Source organism: Macrobrachium rosenbergii, chromosome 2, assembly GCF_040412425.1.
Source record: "Macrobrachium rosenbergii isolate ZJJX-2024 chromosome 2, ASM4041242v1, whole genome shotgun sequence".
Lineage (NCBI taxonomy): Eukaryota > Metazoa > Arthropoda > Malacostraca > Decapoda > Palaemonidae > Macrobrachium > Macrobrachium rosenbergii.
Window position 1 is genome coordinate 27760848 of NC_089742.1, and position 22356 is coordinate 27783203.

General features: G+C 48.0%; 2 protein-coding genes across 2 annotated transcripts; both read left to right on the forward strand.

Moving 5' to 3' along the window:
* The first annotated feature begins 6977 nt into the window (after positions 1–6977).
* On the forward strand, positions 6978–7361 carry LOC136842677 (uncharacterized). The gene has a single exon (XM_067110331.1). It carries the CDS (start codon positions 6978–6980, stop codon positions 7359–7361), a length of 384 nt encoding a protein of 127 aa, XP_066966432.1.
* A 1061-nt stretch (positions 7362–8422) lies between these two features.
* On the forward strand, positions 8423–8922 carry LOC136842682 (high mobility group nucleosome-binding domain-containing protein 5-like). The gene is made up of 2 exons (XM_067110344.1): positions 8423–8624; positions 8729–8922. The coding sequence occupies exons 1-2, from the start codon at positions 8423–8425 to the stop codon at positions 8920–8922; spliced, it is 396 nt and encodes a 131-aa protein (XP_066966445.1).
* Positions 8923–22356: the final 13434 nt, after the last annotated feature.

Below are 22356 nucleotides of genomic sequence, written 5' to 3' on the forward strand. Positions count from 1 at the left end.
AATTTGTGAAGAGGAGATGCTGGTTTGTCAAATGACGAGACAGCGATGGTAAATGACCAGAGAGAATTCCGTACATATAATAAATAGTTCTTGATTGAAGTTTGAAAGAATAAAGAGAGAGAGAGAGAGAGAGAGAGAGAGAGAGAGAGAGAGAGAGTGTGAATTATGCAGATTTCTGTAAATAAGAAATAATTCATATTTCAAGTTTAGAAGCAGGATAAGAAATCACACACACACACACACACACAGAGGGAGAGAGAGAGAGAGAGAGAGAGAGAGAGAGAGAGAGAGAGAGAGAGAGAGATGACCACACACGGGGAGGAGGAGGACATACCTGTACGCCTCCTTCAGGTTCTCTCTCTCTAACTCTCTCTCTCTCTCTCTCTAGCATCTTTCGAACTTAAATTATGAGTGTTTTCTATATAGATGATGGAGACTCCGAGGAGAAGAAGGAGACTATGGAAGATGATGGAGACACCGAGGAGAAAAAGGAGGCTATGGAAGATGGAGACCTGAGGAGAAGAAGGAGACTATGGAAGATGATGGAGACTCTGAGGAGAAGAAGGCTATGGAAGATGATGGAGACCCAGGAGAAGAAGGCGGCTATGGAAGATGATGGAGACTCCGAGGAGAAGAAGTGTCTATGAAGATGATGGAGACTCCGAGAGAAGAAGCATGCATAGAAGATGATGGAGACTCCGAGGAGAAGAAGGCGGCTATGGAAGATGATGGAGACTTGAGGAGAAGAAGGAGACTATGAAGATGATGGAGACTCTGAGGAGAAGATATGGCTATGGAAGTACATGGAGACTCTGAGGAGAAGAAGGAGACTATGGAAGATGATGGTGACCTGAGGAGTAGTTAAGGCTATGGAAGATGATGGAGACTCCGTGAGAAGAAGGCGCAGGAGATGATGAGACCTGAGGAGAAGAAGGCGCTGGTGGAAGATGATGGAGACTCCGAGGAGAAGAAGGAGACTATGGAAGATGATGGAGACTCTGAGGAGAAAGAAGGCGGCTATGGAAGATGATGGAGACCCGAGGAGAAGAAGGAGACTATGGAAGATGATGGAGACCGAGAGAAGAAGGCTGGCTATGGAAGATGATGGAGACCTGAGGAGAAGAAGGAGACTATGGAAGATGATGGAGACTCCGAGAGAAGAAGGCGAAGCAGAAGATGATGGAGACCTGAGGAGAAGAAGGCGGCTATGGATGATGGAGACTCCGAGGAGAAGAAGGCGGTTATGGAAGATGATGAGACTCCAGGAGAAGAAGGAGACTATGAAGATGATGGAGACTCCGAGGAGAAGAAGGCGGCTAGAAGATGATGAGACCCGAGGAGAAGAAGACTATGGAAGATGATGGAGACTGAGAAGAGAAAGATGATGGAGACTCCGAGAGAAGAAGGCTATGGAAGATGATGGAGACTCCGAGGAGAAGAGAAGGCGGCTATGGAAGATGATGGAGAGACTCCAGGAGAAGAAGGAGACTAGAAGATGATGGAGACTCTGAGGAGAAGAAGGCGGCTATGGAAGATGATGGAGACCCGAGAGAAGAAGGAGACTATGGAAGATGATGGAGACTCGAGGAGAAGAAGGAGACTATGGAAGATGATGGAGACTCTGAGAGAAGAAGGGACTATGGAAGATGATGGAGACCTTGAGGAGAAGAAGGCTATGGAAGATGATGAGACCCGAGGAGAAGAAGGAGACTATGGAAGATGATGAGACCTCGAGGAGAAGAAGATGGTGGAAGATGATGGAGACTCCGAGAGGAAGAAGAGAATGGAAGATGATGGAGACTCAAGAGAAGAAGGCTAAGTACAGGGAAGATGATGGAGACTTTGAGGAGAAGAAGGGAGACTGGTGGAAGATGTGATGGAGACTCCGAGGAGAAGAAGGTGGTCATGGAAGATGATGGAGACCTGAGGAAGAAGGCGGCTATGGAAGATGATGGAGACTATGGAAGAAGATGGAGAAGATTGGAGACTCCGAGGAGAAGAAGGCGGCTATGGAAGATGATGGAGACCTGGAGGAGAAGAAGGTGGCTAAGGAAGATGATGAGACTGAGGAGAAGAAGAAGACTATGGAAGATGATGGAGACTCCGAGGAGAAGAAGGCGTGCTATGGAAGATGATGGAGACTCCGAGGAGAAGAAGGCGAAGATGATGGAGATGATGAGACCAGATGATGGAGAAGAAGAAGGAGACTATGGAAGATGATGGAGACTCCCTGAGGAGAAGAAGGAGACTATGGAAGATGATGGAGACTCCGAGGAGAAGGAGACTATGGAAGATGATGGAGACTCCGAGGAGAAGAAGGAGACTATGGAAGATGGTTGGAGACTCTGAGGAGAAGAAGGAGACTATGAAGATGATGAGACCTGGAGGAGAAGAAGGAGACTATGGAAGACATGGAGACTCGAGGAGAAGAAGGAGACTATGGAAGATGATGGAGACCGAGGAGAAGAAGGAGACTATGGAAGATGATGGAGACCCTGGCATATTGAAGAAGGCGGCTATGGAAGATGATGGAGACTCCGAGAGAAGAAGGAGATATGGAAGATGATGGAGACTCCTGAGGAGAAGAAGGAGACTATGGAAGATGGAGACTCTGAGGAGAAGAAGGAGATCTATGGAAGATGATGGAGACCTGAGAGAAGAAGGTGGCTATGGAAGATGATGGAGACCTGGGAGGAGAAGAAGGAGACTATGGAAGATGATGGAGACTGAGGAGAAGAAGGATGGCTATGGAAGATGATGAGACCTGAGGAGAAGAAGGAGACCAGGAAGATGATGGAGACTCTGAGGAGAAGAAGGAGATTCATGGAAGATGATGGAGACCTGAGGAGAAGAAGGAGACTATGGAAGATGATGGAGACCTGAGGAGAAGAAGGAGACTATGGAAGCGATGGAGACTGAGGAGAAGAAGGAGACTATGGAGGGCATGATGGAGACTCGAGGAGAAGAAGGAGACTATGGAAGATGATGGAGACCTGGGAAGATGATGGAGACTCCGAAGAAGAAGGACTATGGAAGATGATGGAGACCCGGTGGAGAAGAGAAGATGATGGAGACTGAGGAGAAGAAGGAGACTATGGAAGATGATGGAGACTCCGAGGAGAAGAAGGCGGCTATGGAAGATGATGGAGACTCCTGAGGAGAAGAAGGCGCTATGGAAGATGATGGAGACCCAGAGAGAAGAAGGCATGGAAGACATGGAGACCTGAGAGAAGAAGGAGACTATGGAAGATGAAGAAGGAGAAGAAGGCGGCTATGGAAGATGATGGAGACCTGAGAGAAGAAGGAGACTATGGAAGATGATGGAGACTCGGCGAAGATGGAGACTCCAGAGAAGAAGGAGACTATGGAAGATGATGGAGACTCCGAGGAGAAGAAGGCTATGGAAGATGATGGAGACCCGAGGAGAAAGAAGGAGACTATGGAAGATGATGGAGACTGAGGAGAAGAAGGCGACTATGGAAGATGATGGAGACTCCTGAGGAGAAGAAGGCCTATGGAAGATGATGGAGACTCCGAGGAGAAGAAGGAGACTATGAAGATGATGGAGACTCGAGGAGAAGAAGGAGACTATGGAAGATGATGAGACTCTAGGAGAAGAAGGCGGCTATGGAAGATGATGGAGACCTGAGAGAGAAGGAGACTATGGAAGATGATGGAGACCCGAGAGAAGAAGGCGGGCTGGTGGAAGATGATGGAGACTCCGAGGAGAAGAAGGAGACTATGGAAGATGATGGAGACCTGAGGAGAAGAATAGGCTATGGAAGATGATGGAGACTCTGAGGAGAAAGGAGACTATGGAAGATGATGGAGACCTGGAGGAGAAGAAGACAGGAAGATGATGGAGAAGAGAAGAAGGAGACTATGGAAGATGATGGAGACCTGAGGAGAAGAAGGAGACTATGAAGATGATGAGACCTGAGGAGAAGAAGGCGACTATGAAAGATGATGGAGACCTGAGATAGTTAAGGAGACTTGGAAGATGATGGAGACCCGGGAGAAGAAGCAAGGCCATGGAAGATGATGGAGACTCCGAGGAGAAGAAGGAGACTATGGAAGATGATGGAGACCTGAGAAGAAGAAGAAGATGATGGAGACCTCGAGAGAAGAAGGGCTATGGAAGATGATGGAGACCCGAGGAGAAGAAGGCGGCTATGGAAGATGATGGAGACTCCGAGAGAAGTGAAGAGACTGAAGATGATGGAGACCTGAGGAGAAGAAGGAGACTATGGAAGATGATGGACTGAGAGGAGAAGAAGTATGGAAGATGATGGAGACTCCGAGAGAAGAAGGAGACTATGGAAGATGATGGAGGCTATGGAAGATGATGGAGACCTGAGGAGAAGAAGGAGACTATGGAAGATGATGGAGACCTGAGGAGAAGAAGTGGCTATGGAAGATGATGGAGACTCCGAGGAGAAGAAGGAGACTATGGAAGATGATGGAGACTCCGAGGAGAAGAAGGAGACTATGGAAGATGATGGAGACCTGAGGAGAAGAAGGCGGCTAGGAAGATGATGGAGACTCGAGGAGAAGAAGGTGACTATGGAAGATGATGGAGACCTGGAGAGAAGAAGGAGACTATGGAAGATGATGGAGACTCCGAGGAGAAGAAGGCGGCTATGGAAGATGATGGAGACTCCGAGGAGAAGAAGGCGCTATGGAAGATGATGGAGACTTGAGGAGAAGAAGGCGGCTATGAAGATGATGGAGACCTGAGGAGAAGAAGGAGACTATGGAAGATGATGAGACTCCGAGGAGAAGAAGGAGACTAAGAAGATGATGGAGACTCTGAGGAGAAGAAGGAGACTATGGAAGATGTAGATGGAGACCTGGAGGAGAAGAAGGCGGCTATGAAGATGATGAGACCTGAGGAGAAGCAAGGAGACTTTCATGGAAGATGATGGAGACCTGGAGGAGAAGAAGGAGACTATGGAAGATGATGGAGACCGAGAGAAGAAGGCGACTATGAAGATGACAGACTATGAAGAAGGAGACATGGAAGATGATGAGACTCCGAGGAGAAGAAGGCGGCTATGGAAGATGATGGAGACCTGAGGAGAAGAAGGAGACTATGAAGATGATGAGACTCTGAGGAGAAGAAGGAGACTGGAAGATGATGAGACTCTGAGGAGAAGAAGGCGGCTATGGAAGATGATGGAGACCGGAGGAGAAGAAGGAGACTATGGAAGATGATGGAGACCTGAGGAGAAGAAGGAGGCTATGGAAGATGATGGAGACTCGGAGGAGAAGAAGGAGACTATGAGATGATGGAGACCTGAGGAGAAGATGAAGATGATGGAGACCCGAGGAGAAGAAGGAGACTATGGAAGATGATGGAGACTGAGGAGAAGAAGGAGACTATGGAAGATGATGGAGACCCGAGGAGAAGAAGGAGACTATGGAAGATGATGGAGACCCGAGGAGAAGAAGGAGACTATGGAAGATGATGGAGACCGAGAGAAGAAGGAGACTATGGAAGATGATGGGAGACCTGAGGAGAAGAAGAGACTATGGAAGATGATGGAGACCTAGGAGAAGAAGAAGACTATGGAAGATGATGGAGACCCGAGGAGAAGAAGGCGGCTAGGAAGATGATGGAGACCTGAGGAGAAGAAGGAGACTATGGAAGATGATGGAGACCTGAGAGAAGAAGGAGACCATGGAAGATGATGGAGACCTGAGGAGAAGAAGGCGACTATGGAAGATGATGGAGACTCCGAGGAGAAGAAGGCGACCAGGAAGATGATGGAGACCTGAGGAGAAGAAGGGAGACTATGGAAGATGATGGAGACCGGAGGAGAAGAAGGAGACTATGGAAGATGATGGAGACTCTGAGGAGAAGAAGGAGACTATGGAAGATGATGGAGACTCCGAGAGAAGAAGGAGACTATGGAAGATGATGGAGACTCCGAGGAGAAGAAGGAGACTATGGAAGATGATGGAGACCTGCAGAAGAAGGAGACTATGGAAGATGATGAGACCTGAGGAGAAGAAGGGGAGACTGGAAGATGATGGAGACCTGAGGAGAAGAAGGAGACTATGAAGATGATGGAGACCCGAGGAGAAGGAGACTATGGAAGATGATGGACCCGGAGGGAGAAGAAGGAGACTATGGAAGATGATGGAGACCCGAGGAGAAGAAGCTATGGAAGATGATGGAGACCTGAGGAGAAGGAGACTATGAAGATGATGGAGACTCCGGAGGAGAAGAAGGCGGCTATGGAAGATGGAGGGAGACTCCGAGGAGAAAGGAGATGGCTATGGAAGATGATGGAGACCTGGAGGAGAAGAAGGAGATTATGGAAGGAGACCTGAGGAGAAGAAGAGACTATGGAAGATGATGGAGACCTGAGGAGAAGAAGGAGACTATGGAAGATGATGGAGACTCCAAGGAGAAGAAGGAGACTATGGAAGATGATGGAGACCCTGAGGAGAAGAAGGAGACTATGGAAGATGATGGAGACTCCGAGGAGAAGAAGGAGACTATGGAAGATGATGGAGACCTGAGGAGAAGAAGGAGACTATGAAGATGATGGAGACCTGAGGAGAAGAAGGAGACTATGGCAGATGATGGAGACTCCGAGGAGAAGAAGAAAGATGATGGCTATGGAAGAAGGCGGCTGAAGATGATGAGACCTGAGGAGAAGAAGGAGACTAGAAGATGATGGAGACCTGAGGAGAAGAAGGAGACTATGGAAGATGATGAGACTCTGAGGAGAAGAAGGAGACTATGGAAGATGATGAGACCCGAGGAGAAGAAGGCGGCTATGGAAGATGATGGAGACCGAGGAGAAGAAGGAGACTATGGAAGATGATGGAGACCTGAGGAGAAGAAGGAGACTATGGAAGATGATGGAGACCTGAGGAGAAGAAGGAGACTATGGAAGATGATGGAGACCTGAGGAGAAGAAGGAGACTATGAAGATGATGGAGACTCCGAGGAGAAGAAGGAGACTATGGAAGATGATGGAGACCTGAGGAAAGGCGCGTGGAAGATGGAAGATGATGGAGACTCCGAGGAGAAGAAGGAGACTATGGAAGATGATGGAGACTCCGAGGAGAAGAAGGAGACTATGGAAGATGATGGAGACTCGAGAGAAGAAGAGACTATGGAAGATGATGGAGACTCCGAGGAGAAGAAGGAGGCTATGGAAGATGATGGAGACTCGAGGAGAAGAAGGAGACTATGGAAGATGATGGAGACCCGAGGAGAAGAAGGGAACTCATGGAAGAGAAGACTCCGGGAGGAGAAGAAGGAGACTGATGGAGACCCGGAGGAGAAGAAGGAGGCTGTGGAAGATGATGGAGACTGGAGAGAAGAAGGAGACTATGGAAGATGATGGAGACCTGAGGAGAAGAAGGAGGCTATGGAAGATGATGGAGACTCCGAGGAGAAGAAGGAGACTATGGAAGATGATGGAGACCTGAGGAGAAGAAGGAGACTATGGAAGATGATGGAGACCTGGAGGAGAAGAAGGAGGCTATGGAAGATGGAGACTGGAGGAGAAGAAGGAGACTATGGATGATGGAGACTGAGGAGAAGAAGGAGACTATGGAAGATGATGGAGACTCCGAGGAGAAGAAGGAGACTATGGAAGATGATGGAGACCTGAGGAGAAGAAGGAGACTATGAAGATGATGGAGACTCCAGAAGAAGGAGACTATGGAAGATGATGGATGAGAGGAGAAGAAGGGAGACTATGAAGATGATGGAGACCTGAGAAGGAGACTATGGAAGATGATGGAGACCTTATAGAAGAAGGAGACTATGGAAGATGATGGAGACCCGGTGAGAAGAAGGAGGACTATGAAGATGATGAGACTCGAGGAGGAAGATGATGGAGACTCCGATGAAGGAGACTATGGAAGATGATGGAGACTCCGAGAGAACACATACAGGAAGATGATGGAGATCCGAGGAGAAGAAGGCGTTATGGAAGATGGATGGAGACCCGAGGAGAAAGAAGGAGACTATGGAAGATGATGGGAATCTGAGGAGAAGAAGGAGACTATGGAAGATGATGGAGACTCGAGGAGAAGAAGGACTATGGAAGATGATGGAGACCCTATGAGAAGAAGGAGACTATGAAGATGATGGAGACTCGAGGAGAAGAAGGACATGGAAGATGATGGAGACTCTATAGGAAGATGAAGATGATGGAGACTGAGGAAGGAGAGAAGATGATGGCTCTGGTGAGAAGCACACTGAAGATGATGAGACCCGAGGAGAAGAAGAGACTATGGAAGATGATGGAGACCTGGAGGAGAAGAAGGAGACTATGGAAGATGATGGAGAGAAGCCTGAGAAGAAGATGAGAAGAAGAATAGGAAGATGATGAGACTCATAGAGAAGAAGGAGGCTGAAGATGGAGACCTGAGGAGAAGAAGATGATGGCCTGAGATGGAAGATGATGGAGGAGACCTGAGGAAGAAGGAGACCATGGAAGATGATGGAGACCTGAGGAGAAGAAGGAGGCTTTTTGAAGATGAGACCCACATGGAGGAGACCCGAGGAGAAGAAGGAGGCTATGAAGATGATGGAGACCTGAGGAGAAGAAGGAGACTATGGAAGAAGATGATGGAGACCCGAGGAGAAGAAGGAGGCTGAGACTCGGTGGAAGATGATATGGAAGACATGGAGAGACTCGAGGAGAAGAAGGATAGCTGATGGAGACTCGATGATGAAGATATGAGACCTGGAGAGAAGAAGGAGACCAGGAAGATGATGGAGACTCTGAGGAGAAGAAGGAGACTATGAAGATGATGGAGACTCCGAGGGAGAAGAAGGAGGAAGATGATGGAGAATTCTATGAAGATGATGATGGAGACCTGAGGAAAGAAGGAGACCAAGATGATGAAGATAAGAAGATGATGGAGACCTGGAGAAGAAGGAGATCATAAGACATGAGAGAAGAAAGAAGGAGACTATGAAGATGGACCTGAGGAGAAGGCATATGAAGATGATGAGACTGAGGAGAAGAAGGACACTATGGAAGATGATGGAGACCTGAGAAGAAGTAGCAGACTATGAAGCATGAAGGAGATCTAGAGAGAAGAAGGAGACTATGGAAGATGATGGAGACCCGAGGAGAAGAAGTACTATGAAGATGATGAGACCTGATGAGGTGAATGAGACTATGGAAAAGATGATGACCTCTCGAGAGAAGGAAAACAGGAAGATGATGAGACCTGAGGAGAAGAAGGAGACTCATGAAGATGATGGAGACCTGAGGAGAAGAAGGCGGCTATGGAAGGATGATGGAGACTCGAGAGAAGAAGGTTGAGACCAGGAAGATGATGGAGACCCGAGGAGAAGAAGAAGGTACATGGAAGATGATGGAGACTGAGGAGAAGAAGGAGACTGTGGAAGATGATGGAGACCTGATATAAAGAAGGCTTGCCATGGAAGATGATGGAGACCTGAGGAGAAGAAGTTTGTTATGAAGATGATGGTGACTCGAGAGAAGAAGGAGACTATGGAAGATGATGGAGACCTGAGAGAAGAAGGAGAGGTATCATGAAGATGATGGAGACCTATGGAGAAGAAGAAGACTATGGAAGATGATGGAGACTGAGGAGAAGAAGGCGGCTATGGAAGATGATGGAGACTCCGAGGAGAAGAAGGAGACTATGGAAGATGATGGAGACCTGAGGAGAAGAAGGAGACTATGGAAGATGATGGAGACTCTGAGAAGAAGGAGAAGACTATGGAAGATGATGAGACTGAGGAGAAGAAGAGACCAGGAAGATGATGGAGACCTGAGGAGAAGAAGGAGGCCATGGAAGATGATGGAGACCTGAGGAGAAGAAGGAGGCCATGGAAGATGATGGAGACCTGAGGAGAAGAAGGAGACTATGGAAGATGATGGAGACTCCGAGGAGAAGAAGGCGGCTATGAAGATGATGGAGACTCCGAGGAGAAGAAGGAGACTATGGAAGATGATGGAGACCTGCAGAAGAAGGAGACTATGGAAGATGATGGGAGAGACTCGAGAGAAGAAGGAGACTATGAAGATGATGGAGACTCTGAGGAGAAGAAAGAGACTATGAAGATGATGGAGACCTGAGGAGAAGGAGACTATGGAAGATGATGGAGACTCCGAGGAAGAAGGAGACTATGAAGATGATGGAGACCCGAGGAAGAAAGATGAGGGAGACCCGGAAGGAGACTTGAAGATGATGGAGACTACGAGAGGACCAAGGCGTATGGAAGATGAGGGAGACTCGGAGGAGAAGAAGGAGATCATGGAAGATGATGGAGACTCCCGAGGAGAAGAAGGAGACTGAGGCGTGAAGATGATGGAGACCTGAGGAGAAGAAGGAGGCTATGGAAGATGATGGAGACTCCGAGGAGAAGAAGGAGGCTATGGTAAGACATGGAGACCCGAGGAGAAGAAGGAGACTATGGAAGATGATGGAGACCCGAGGAGAAGAAGGAGACTATGGAAGATGATGGAGACCTGAGGAGAAGAAGGCGAGAAGACTGAGACCTGAGGAGAAGAAGGAGACTATGGCATGATGGAGACCGAGGAGAAGAAGACTATGGAAGATGATGGAGACCTGAGGAGTGAAGAAGGAGACCAGAAGATGATGGAGACTCCGAGGAGAAGAAGGAGGCTGGTGGAAGATGATGAGACTCCTGGAGAAGACAAGGAGACTCCGATGATGGAGACTGAGGAAAGAAGGCGGCTATGGAAGATGATGGAGACCTGGAGGAGAAGAAGGAGACTATGGAAGATGATGGAGACCTGGAGGTGGAGAAGAAGGAGACTATGAAGATGATGGAGATGATGGAGACTCCGAGGAGAAGAAGGAGACCATGGAAGATGATGACTCCAGGAGAAGAAGGAGACTATGGAAGATGATGGAGACCTGAGGAGAAGAAGTGATGGAAGATGGAGATGATGGAGACCCAGAGAAGAAGGAGATGATGGGGGAAGATGATGGAGACCCGAGGAGAAGAAGGAGACTATGGAAGATGATGGAGACTCTGAGAGAAGAAGGAGCTAGGAAGATGATGGAGACTCCGAGGAGAAGAAGGAGACTATGGAAGACGATGGAGACCTCCTGAGAAGAAGAAGCCATGGAAGATGATGGAGACCCTGAGAAGAAGGGCCATGGAAGATGATGGAGAAGAAGAAGGAGACTATGGAAGATGATGTAGACCTGAGGAGAAGAAGGGAGACTATGAAGATGATGATGACCTGAGGAGAAGAAGGAGGCTATGGAAGATGATGGGAGACTCCGAGAGAAGAAGGAGACTATGGAAGATGATGGAGACCCTGGAGAAAAAAGGAGGCTATGGAAGATGATGAGACCTGAGGATGAAGATAATGGAGACTCATGAGAGAATAAAGAAGATGATGGAGACTGAGGAGAAAGAAGGAGGCTATGAAGATAATGGAGACTCCAGGAGAAGAAGGAGACTATGGAAGATGATGGAGACCCGAGGAGAAGAAGGAGACTATGGAAGATGATGGAGACTCCGAGGAGAAGAAGGGAGACTATGGAAGATGATGGAGACTCCGAGGAGAAGAAGGAAGACTATGGAGGCTAGATGATGGAGACCTCGAGGAGAAAAAGGAGACTATGGAAGATGATGGAGACTGAGAAGAAGGAGACGTATGGAAGAAGGAGACTCGAGAGAAAAAGGAGACTATGGAAGATGATGGAGACCTGAGGAGAAGAAGGAGACTGGAAGAAAGATGATGGAGACTCGAGGAGAAGGAAAGGAGACTATGGAAGATGATGGAGACTCCGGGAGAGAAGAGAAGAAGATGGGAGACTATGGAAGATGATGGAGACTGGAGTGGAGAAGAAGGAGGCGAGGAGAAAAAAGGAGACTATGGAAGATGATGGAGACTCCGAGGAGAAGAAGGAGACTATGGAAGATGATGGAGAATTCAGGAGAAGAAGGAGACTATGGAAGATGATGGAGACTCCGAGGAGAAGAAGGAGACTATGGAAGATGATGGAGACTCCGAGGAGAAGAAGAAGGAGACTATGGAAGATGATGGAGACTCGAGGAGAAAAGGAGAAGAAGGCTATGGAAGATGATGGAGACTCCAAGTGAAGAAGGAGACTATGTCCATGGAAGATGGATGGAGACCTGATGCTGATGATGGAGACGAGGAGAAGAAGGAGAATGGAAGATGATGGGAGACACAGAAGGAGACTGGGTGGACTGAAGGAGATAGGAGAAGGGGCTGAGGCCATGGGATGATGGAGACCCGAGGAGAAGAAGGAGACTATGGAAGATTGGAGACTCCGAGGAGAAGAAGGAGGCTATGAAGATGATGGAGACCAAGAGAAGAAGGAGGCTGTTTGTGTGAGCAGAAGCATGATGGAGACCGGAGAAGAAGGACATGGAAGATGATGGAGACTCTTGGAAGAAGACGGATGCTGGAAGATTCCTGTTTGACAGCTGGGAGAAGAAGAGGTGACTCGTGAAGGTTGATGGAGACTCCAGTTTGGAGACCCGAGAGAAGAAGGAGACTTATGAAGACAGTTGGAGATGTCTGAGGAGTGCTGGCAATGGAGACCTGAGGAGAAGAAGGAGACTAGGAGATGATGGAGACTCAGGAAGAAGGAGGCATGAAGATGATGGAGACTCTTGGAAGATGATGAGACCAGGAGAAGAAGGAGACTATGGAAGATTGATGCTTGAGACTCAGGAGAAGAACCCGGTGGAGACTGGTTGGAAGATGATGGAGACTCGAGGAGAAGGATGCTGGAAGATGCTTGAGACCAGTTTGCCAGGAGAAGAAGGGTTGGGAGATACTTCAAGAAGGGTTGTGATGGAGACTGAGGAGAAGAAGGAGATCCTCTGCTGGGAGAAGAAGGACTTGAAGTGAGGTGTCTGCTGGCCCGGACAGAAGAAGGACTATGGAAGATGACGGAGACCTGCTTGCAGCTAATGGGACCCGAGGGAAGAAGGGTTGGAGGTGACTGGGGAGAAGAAGGACTGAAGATTCCAGTTTGCCACTTACTGACCCATCAGCTGATGGAGACTGAGGAGAAGAAGAGACTGGAAGATGATGGAGACTGAGCAGAAGAAGGTGTCTGTTGATGGAGACTCGGAGAAGAAGGTTCTACAAGATGATGTCTTGAAGCCTGGATGGAGACTGCTGGTGCCAGCTTGGAAGCTGGGAGACATCAGTGGTTGGATGATGGAGGCGCCTGCTGGAGAAGAAGGGACTGGAAGATGTGGAGCAGCTATCCAAGATGATGGAGACCAGAGAAGAAGGTGACTGGGGCTGAGGATGAAGATGATGGAGACAGTTGTGATGAGACCTGAGTGCTGGCATCTGAGGAGCAGTCTCAAGATGATGGGGACCCGAGAGAAAAGGAGTACAAAGATGTGGTGTCTTGTCCATGGCGTGATGCTGATGCTTGTTCACAGCTGGGTGGACTGGTTGGGAGATGGGGGCAGGTTGCTTACGACCCATTTGCCTGAATGATGGGTGTCTCATGCTGGTGCCTGCTTGCAGCTGGGCAGCCTGGAGGTGACTGGGGGCTTGTGGCCACTTACTGACCCATCAGGCATCTGCTGGGGTCAAACATGGTGGGTGTCTTGGGATGCCTTGACGGATGCTGGTTGCTTTGCCACTGATCAGTTGTGTCGTTGCGATGGGTAAGACATGGTGGGTGTCTTGTCCACGAGATGTGACACAGCTGGGTGAGAGTGGTTGGAGATGCTTGTGGGGGTTTTCAGCCACTTAGTTGACAGGCATGATCAGTGGTGTGTCTGTCTCTGACGGTGCTGGTTCCTGTTTGCAGATGGGTAGAGGGTTGGAGGTGACTTGTGGTCAGGACATGGTGGGTGTCCTGTTTTTTGGTGGATGCTGGTTCTTGTTCACAGCTGGGTGGACTGGTTGGAGATGCTTGGGGGTTGCTTCCAATTTTCCACTTACTGACACATCAGCTCCATGTGGGAGCAGGCATCTGCTGGGGTCAGGACATGGTGGGTGTCTTGGCCCTGATGGATGCTGATTCTTGTTTGCAGCTGGGTAGAGTGGTTGGAGGTGACTGGGGGTTGCTTCCAGTTTGCTGCTAGCTGACTGATCAGTTGTGTCTGGGTGCTGGCATCTGATGTGGTCAGGACATGGTGGGTGTCTTGTCCATGGCGGATGCTGATGCTTTTTCATAGCTGGGTGGCCTGGTTGGAGATACCTGGTGGCTGCTTCCAGTTTGCCACTTACTGACCCATCAGCTGTGTGTGGGAACAGGCGTCTGCTGGGGTCAGGACATGGTGGGTGTCTTGGTCCTGATGGATGCTGGTGCCTGCTAGCAGCTGGGTAGAGAGCTTGGAGGTGACTGGGGGCTGCTTCCAGTTTGCCACTTACTGACCCATCAGCTGTGTGTGGATACTGGCATCTGTTGGGGTCAGGACATGGTGGGTGTCTTGGCTCTGATGGATGCTGGTGCCCGCTTGCAGCTGGGTAGAGTGGTTGGAGGCGACTGGGGGTTTGCTTCCAGATTGCCACATACTGAATGATCAGTTGTGTCAGGGTGCTGGCATCTGATGCGGTCAAGACATGGTGGGTGTCTTGTCCACAGCAGATGCTGGTGCATGTCCACAGCTGGGTGAACTGGTTGGAGATGCTTGGGGGTTGCTTCCTTTTTGCCACTTACTAACCCATCAGCTTTTTGTGGGAGCAGGCATCTGCTGGGGTCAGGACATGGTGGGTGTCTTGGCCCTGATGGATGCTGGTTCCTGTTTGCAGCTGGGTAGAGTGGTTGGAGGTGACTCGTGGGTTGCTTCCAGTTTTTCGCTAGTTGACTGATCAGTTTTGTCTGGGTGCTGGCATCTGATGTGGTCATGACATGGTGGGTGTCTTGGCCCTGATGGATGCTGGTGCCCGCTTGCAGCTGGGTAGAGTGGTTGGAGGCGACTGGGGGTTGCTTCCAGATTGCCACTTGCTGAATGATCAGTTGTGTCAGGGTACTGGCATCTGATGCGGTCAAGACATGGTGGGTGTCTTGTCCACGGCAGATGCTGGTGCATGTTCACAGCTGGGTGAACTGGTTGGAGGTGCTTGGGGGTTGCTTCCAGTTTGCCACTTACTAACCCATCAGCTTTTTGTGGGAGCAGGCATCTGCTGGGGTCAGGACATGGTGGGTGTCTTGGCCCTGACGGATGCTGGTTCCTGTTTGCAGCTGGGTAAAGTGGTTTGAGGTGACTCGTGGGTTGCTTCCAGTTTTTTGCTAGTTGACTGATCAGTTGTGTCTGGGTGCTGGCATCTGATGTGGTCAGGACATGGTGGGTGTCCTGTTTATGGCGGATGCTGGTTCTTGTTCACAGCTGGGTGGACTGGTTGGAGATCCTTGGGGGTTGCTTCCAATTTTCCACTTACTGACACATCAACTACGTGTGGGAGCAGGCATCTGCTGGGGTCAGGACATGGTGGGTGTCTTGGCCCTGATGGATGCTGGTTCTTGTTTGCAGCTGGGTAGAGTGGTTGGAGGTTTTCCGCTAGCTGACTGATCAGTTGTGTCTGGGTGCTGGCATCTGATGTGGTCAAGACATGGTGGGTGTCTTGTCCATGGCGGATGCTGATGCTCGTTTACGGCTGAGTGGACTCGTTAGAGGTGACTGGGGGTTGCTTATAGTTGGCCAATTTCTGATCCATCAGCTGTGATGGGTGCTGGCATCTGCTAGGGTGAGGACATGGTGGATGTCTTGGCCTTAAGGGTTGCTGGTGCCTGTTTGCAGCTGAGTGGACTGATTGGAGGTGACTGGGGATTGCTTCCAGTTTGACGCTCACTTATCAATCAGCCATAGGTGGTTGCTGGCATCTGCTGGGGTCAGGATATGGCAGGTTTCTTGTCCCTAAGGGATGCTGCTGCTTGTTCACAGCTGTGTGGACTGGTTGGAGGTGACAGGGGGTTGCTTCCAGTTTTCCACTTGCTGACCAATCAATTGTGGGTGGGTGCTGGCAAATGCTGGGGTCATGACATGGTGGGTGTCTTGGCCCTAAGGGATGCTGGTGCCTGCTTGCAGCTGGTAAATTGGTAGGAAGTGGCTGGAGATGGCTTCCAGTTTATCACTTTCTGACCCATAAGCTGTGGGTGGGTGCTGGAATCTGCTCGGGTCAGGCATGGATGATGTCTTGGCCCCAAGAGATGCAAGTGGCTGTTTGTAGCTGAGTGGACTGGTCTGAGGTGGCTGGGGGTTGCTTTCAGTTAACCTCTTACTGATCCATCAGCTTTATGTTGATGTTTGCATCTGCTGGGGTCAGGACATGGAGGTTGTCTTGTACCTTGGGGATGCTGGATCTTGTTCACAGTTGTGAAGACTGATTGGAGGTACCTGGGTGTTGCTTCCAGTAAGCCGTTTGCTAAACCATCAGCTGCGTGTGGCTGCTTCAGTGTGCTGGAGACAAGACATTGTGGGTGTCTTGGCCCTGAAGGATGCTGGTGCCTGTTTGCAGCCGGGTGGAGTGTTTGGAGGTGACTTGGGGTTGCTTCAAGTTTGCTGCTTACTGACCCATCAGCTGTCGGTAGATGCTTGCATCCGCTGGGGTCCTGACATGGTGGGTGACTTCTCCCTGAGGGATGTTAGTGCTTGTTCAAAGCTGGGTAGACTGGTTGGAGGTGCCTAGGGGTTGCTTCCAGATTGCTGCTTGCTGACCCATCAGCTGTAGGTGGATGCTGGCGTCTTCTAGGGTCAGGACATGGTAGGTGTCTTGGCCATGATGGATGCTGGTACCAGACTGCAGCTGGTTGGACTGGTTGGAGGTGCCTTGGGGTTGCTTCCGGGTTGCCGCTTGCAAACCCATCATTTGTTTGCGAGTGCTGGCATCTGCTGGGGTTAGAACATGGTGGGTGTCTTGTCCCTGGGGGATGCTGGTGCTTATTCACATCGGGGTGGACTGGTTGGAGGTGACTAGGAGTTGCTTCCAGTTTGCCACTTGCTGACCCTTCACCTGTGGATGGGTGCTGGCATCTGCTGGGTTCAAGACATGGCGGGTGTCTTGGCACTAAGGGATGCTGGTGCCTGTTTGCAGATGGGAGAAGTGGTTGCAGTTGAATGGGGGTTGCTTGCAGTTTGATGCTTCCTGATCCATCAGCTGTGTGTGGGTGCTGGTATCTGCTGGGGTCAGGGTATGGTGCGTGCCTTATCCCTGGGGGTGCTCGTGCTTGTTCACAGATGGATGGAATGGTTGGAGGTGACTGTGGGTTGCTTCCAGTTTGCTGCTTACTGATCCATCAGCTGTTGGTGGGTGCTGGCATTTGCTGGGCTCAGGGCATGGTGGATTCTTGGCCCTGAGAGATACTAGTGCCTGTTTGCAGACGGGTGGAGTGGATTGGAAGTGGCTTGGGGTTTCTTAAAGTTTTCTGTTTACTGATCCGTCAGTTGTATGTGGTTGCTGGCACCTACTGAGGTTAGGACATGGTGGGTGTCTTGGCCATGGGGGATGTTATTCATAGCTAGGACTGGTTGAGGTGCCTGGGGTTGAGCGAAGATTGCTGCTTGCTGACCCGACAGCTGAGGGCAGGTGTTGACATTTGCTTAGTTTAGGATATGGTGGGTGTCTTGGCCTTGGCGTATGCTGGTGCTGGTTTCCTCCTGGGTGGATTGGTTGGAGGTCACTGGGGGTTGCTTCCAGTTTGCCACTTTCTGACCCATCACCCGTGTGTGGTTGATGACATCTGATGGGGCCAGAACATCATGGGTGTCTTAGTTCTGAGATGTTATGTTTCTGCAGCTGAATAATTGAGCTGAAGAGAGTTATTTCAAAATGACTGTAACAAAAGGCAGATTCCCCTTATTTCAAAAAGACCCTAAGTAACAAAAGGCAGATTCCCCTTATTTTCAAATGACTGTAAGTAACAAAAGGCAGATTTGCCTTATTTCAAAATGACTGTAAGTAATAAAAGGCAGATCCCCCTCATTTCAAAATGACTGTAAGTAACACAAGGCAAATTCCCCTTATTTCAAAATAACTGAAACAAAAGGCAGATTCCCCTCATTTCACAATGACTGTAATAATAGCCAGATTCCCCCTATTTCACGATGACTGTATGTGTCAGTGTGATTCCTCATTTCAAAATATCAGGTGCAATAAAAGGGAGATTCCTCTGATTTCAAAATGACTGTAATGAAAGGCATATTCCCCTCATTCAAAATAACTGTAACAAAAGGCAGATTCCCCTCATTTCAAAATGACTGTAAGTAACGAAAGGCAGATTCCCCTTATTCCAAAATGACTGCAAGCAACAAAAGGAAGATTCCCCTTATTTCAAAATGACTGTAACAAAAGGCAGATTCCCCTTATTTCAAAATGACTGTAACAAAAGGCAGATTCCCCTTATCTCAGAATGACTGCAAGTAACAAAAGGCAGACTTCTCATTTCAAAATAATTATGGCACAAAAGGCAGATTCTTTATTTCAAAATAACCAAATAAAAGGCAGATTCCCCTTATTTCAAAATATCTGCAACAAAAGGCAGAATTCCCCTTATTTCAAAATGACTGTAACAAAAGGCACAGAAAACAGGGATCCCCCTTATTTCCCGTTAAGGGCAAGTAAATGACCTATGCTCCGAAGGTCCTTCGCTTATTAGTTGCCATGGCAACCATTAGGCGTCCTCGATTCGATTTGGCGAACACCGTTGCCCCGTCCCGCTCAGACTGATATAATTAATATCGCTTTTTTTCCCCCTCTCAACTCCCTCCTCCTCCACCTCCTCCTACTTCTTCTTCTATTTGGGTTTTCTTCCTCCTCCTCCTCCTTCCTCCTCCTTCTTCTATTCAGGTTTACTTCTTCCTCCTTCTTTTTCTATTCAGGCCCCCTCCTCCCCTCCCCTCCTCTTCTTTTTTCTTCTATTGAGACCCTCCCCTCCTCCCTCCTCCCTTTCTCTTTTTCTTCTTTATTCTGGGTCCTCTTCTCCTCCCTCCTCCTCCTCTCCTTCTTTCTCTATTCATGTTTTCTTCCTCCTCATCCTTCGTTTTCTATTCTGCTCCTCCCTCCTCCCTCCCCTTCTTTCTTTCTTCTCTTCTTCGAGCCCTCCCTCCCTCCTCCTCCCCTCTTCTTCTCTACTTGAGCTTCTTCTTCTCCTCCTCCTCTCCTATTCGGGTTTCTTCCTCCTCCTCCTCCTCCTCCTTCTTATTCGTCTTCTTCCTCCTCCTCTCTATTCCCCTCCTCCTCCTCTCTCTCTTCTCTTCTTCTTCCTTCTTCTTCTCCTTCTCTATTCAGTTTCCTGTAATTTTTTTTTTGGTTCATTCCATTTTACATCTATCACAAATTCGAATCTTCCTTTTTATTGATATTATTAACATAGCTTCATTCTTTTTTATATTCTATGTCTTCCTTATTACTATTTTTTTTATAATATTCATTCGTTATCCTGACTCATCATTTTCGAATGATCCTACTTTTATTGACATCATCATTATCGCATTTTCTTCTAATTCCTGTTGATTATTCGCTGATGCTGAGTATTTCCTATCTTCACACTTCAAGTTTGTATCTTTGCGTTTATCAATGTGGTTATTATTGTTTTCTCTTCTCCATCTTCTATTTCTTTCTACTTATTGACAATATACCCTTCTTTTTCTCATTCCCAAAGGTGGTACTTTCACAATTATTAAAAGAAATATGGAATTTTTAAAAATCTAAAAATCACTAACATAGAATTAATACCTATGCACAAATATCTCTGGCTGAGGGCTGCTCAAGGAGCAAGAACCCGTGCTGGCATAAGGCCCTCTCAATCCTTAAAATAGTTATTTTTTGCAAACTAGATGGAAAATACCTATAAGAGATTCAATAATGGAACAAAAATGGCTAAGAATTTGAGAGAGAAGAGAAGAGAGGAGTTATTTGAACTATTGGACACAAAAGATTTTGAGAGAGAGAGAGAGAGAGAGAGAGAGAGAGAGAGAGAGAGAGAGAGAGAGAGAGGAGTCATCATGCCACACTATTGGACATGACAAAAATACACTTAGAGAGAGAGAGAGAGAGAGAGAGAGAGAGGAGTCATCATGCCACACTATTGGACATGATAAAAATACACTTTGAGAGAGAGAGAGAGAGAGAGAGAGAGAGAGAGAGAGAGAGAGAGAGAGAGAGAGAGAGAGAGCATCATGCCACACTATTGGACAGATAAAAATACACTAGGAGAGAGAGAGAGAGAGAGAGAGAGAGAGAGAGAGAGAGAGAGAGAGAGAGAGAGAGAGAGAGAGAGACATCATGCAGTGCAATAGGACAAGACAAATAAACCTGAGGAACGTTGGCGAGTGAAAATATTATTACCCTTCGTACCCAGTGGACTCTTGGTATACAGGACATGACAAATATCTACACTGAGAGAGAGAGAGAGAGAGAGAGAGAGAGAGAGAGAGAGAGAGAGAGAGCAAATCATACACGAGGATACATACCCAATGACGGACAGACTCCTCCAATCCTTAAGAATTTAATCAGGAATAACCTGGACAGGTTTCCAAACGCATCGCCAACGAAACGCGCGCGTTAGACTTCCTGAAAAACATAACGCGCGCGTTAGACCTTCCGACGGAACGTAACACGCGCGTTAGACTTTCTGAAAAACATAACGCGCGCGTTAGACTTTCTGAAAAACATAACGAGAGCGTTAGACCTTCCGACGGAACGTAACACGCGCAGTGGCCGTTCGGAGAACGTACCGCGCGCGGTGGACCTTCCGACGTAATTAACGCGCGCGTTAAACCTGCTGGCATAAAGCAAGGCGCGCGTTCAGACAGAGTACAGACTCATACATAACGCGCGTTTTTCATTTCTCGATGCCTCGTAGAACGCGCCGTCGTCAAAACCACGCACACAAACAACAGGCCGCCATTACTAAATAACCTGACATTTTGTATGTATATATATATAGTGTGTGTGTGTGTGTGTGTATCTATGCCTTTACATTGTAAGATACTTTAAATTTTTCACCATAGGAATAGTGTTCATCCTCTGAATAATAATATTAATAATTACATCTATGTAGTAGTATCAATACTAACAATAGTAATAGTATCAGCAGTAGTAGTAGAATCCTGACTCACCCTTCCTCCCCCACAAAAAAAAAAAAACGCATGCCTATAAGGGAAAAAATCAACGCCACAAATACAAACCGTTTAAATAATAAGAGAAAATCTAGGCCAATTGACTTCCAAAAGCTTCAGGCAGACTACTGTCGTTTTATGCGGGCTGCAAGGCTCGACTTCTCAGGAATGGTTTTTTTTTTCCTCGTGCATTTTTGACGAGTGGGATAAGCAGGCTGAGGTTTTTTTTCCAGAGAGAGAGAGAGAGAGAGAGAGAGAGAGAGAGAGAGAGAGAGAGAGAGAGAGAGAGAGAGAGAGAAGGGGGGTTTCGTATGGGCCACCCTCCCCAAATTTTCGCTCGTGCACTTTTTGACAAGTGGAACAAGGCAAGTGGTGGTTTACAGAGAGAGAGAGAGAGAGAGAGAGAGAGAGAGAGAGAGAGAGAGAGAGAGAGGTGGGGGGAGTGGGGGATTCGTATGGACAACCCTTCCCAAATTTTGGTCACGAGAATTCATTTGGGCGAAAATACCCGAAAACTAAGTTACCCTAAATCACAAAGAGAGAGAGAGAGAGAGAGAGAGAGAGAGAGAGAGAGAGAGAGAGATAACTCTCCACTTGACATAAAATATTGAAACCCAAGGCTGTCAGAAATTGCACTTCCATTTGAGAGAGAGAGAGAGAGAGAGAGAGAGAGAGAGAGAGAGAGAGAGAGAGAGAGAGAAAAACTACTCCACCTGGACATAAAATATTGAACCCAAGGCTGTCAGAAATTCGTCACATTTGAGAGAGAGAAAGAGAGAGAGAGAGAGAGAGAGAGAGAGAGAGAGAGAGAGAGAGAGAGAGAGAGATAGAGAGAGAACTCAAGAGAAATAACTTCCATTTGAGATAAAAGAGAGAGAGAGAGAGAGAGAGAGAAAGAGAGAGAGAGAGAAATAACTTCCATTTATGAGAGAGAGAGAGAAGAGAGAGAGAGAGAGAGAGAGAGAGAGAGAGAGAGAGAGAGAGAGAGAGAGAGAGAGAAATAACTCTCCACCTGACATAAAATATTGTGAACCCAAGGCTGTCAGAAATTCGCCACTTCCATTTGAGAGAGAGAGAGAGAGAGAGAGAGAGAGAGAGAGAGAGAGAGAGAGAGAGAGAGAGAGAGAGAGAGAGAGAGAGAAATAACTCTCCACCTGACATAAAATATTGTGAACCCAAGGCTGTCAGAAACTCGCCACTTCCATTTGAGAGAGAGAGAGAGAGAGAGAGAGAGAGAGAGAGAGAGAGAGAGAGAGAGAGAGAAATAACTCTCCACCTGACATAAAATATTGTGAACCCAA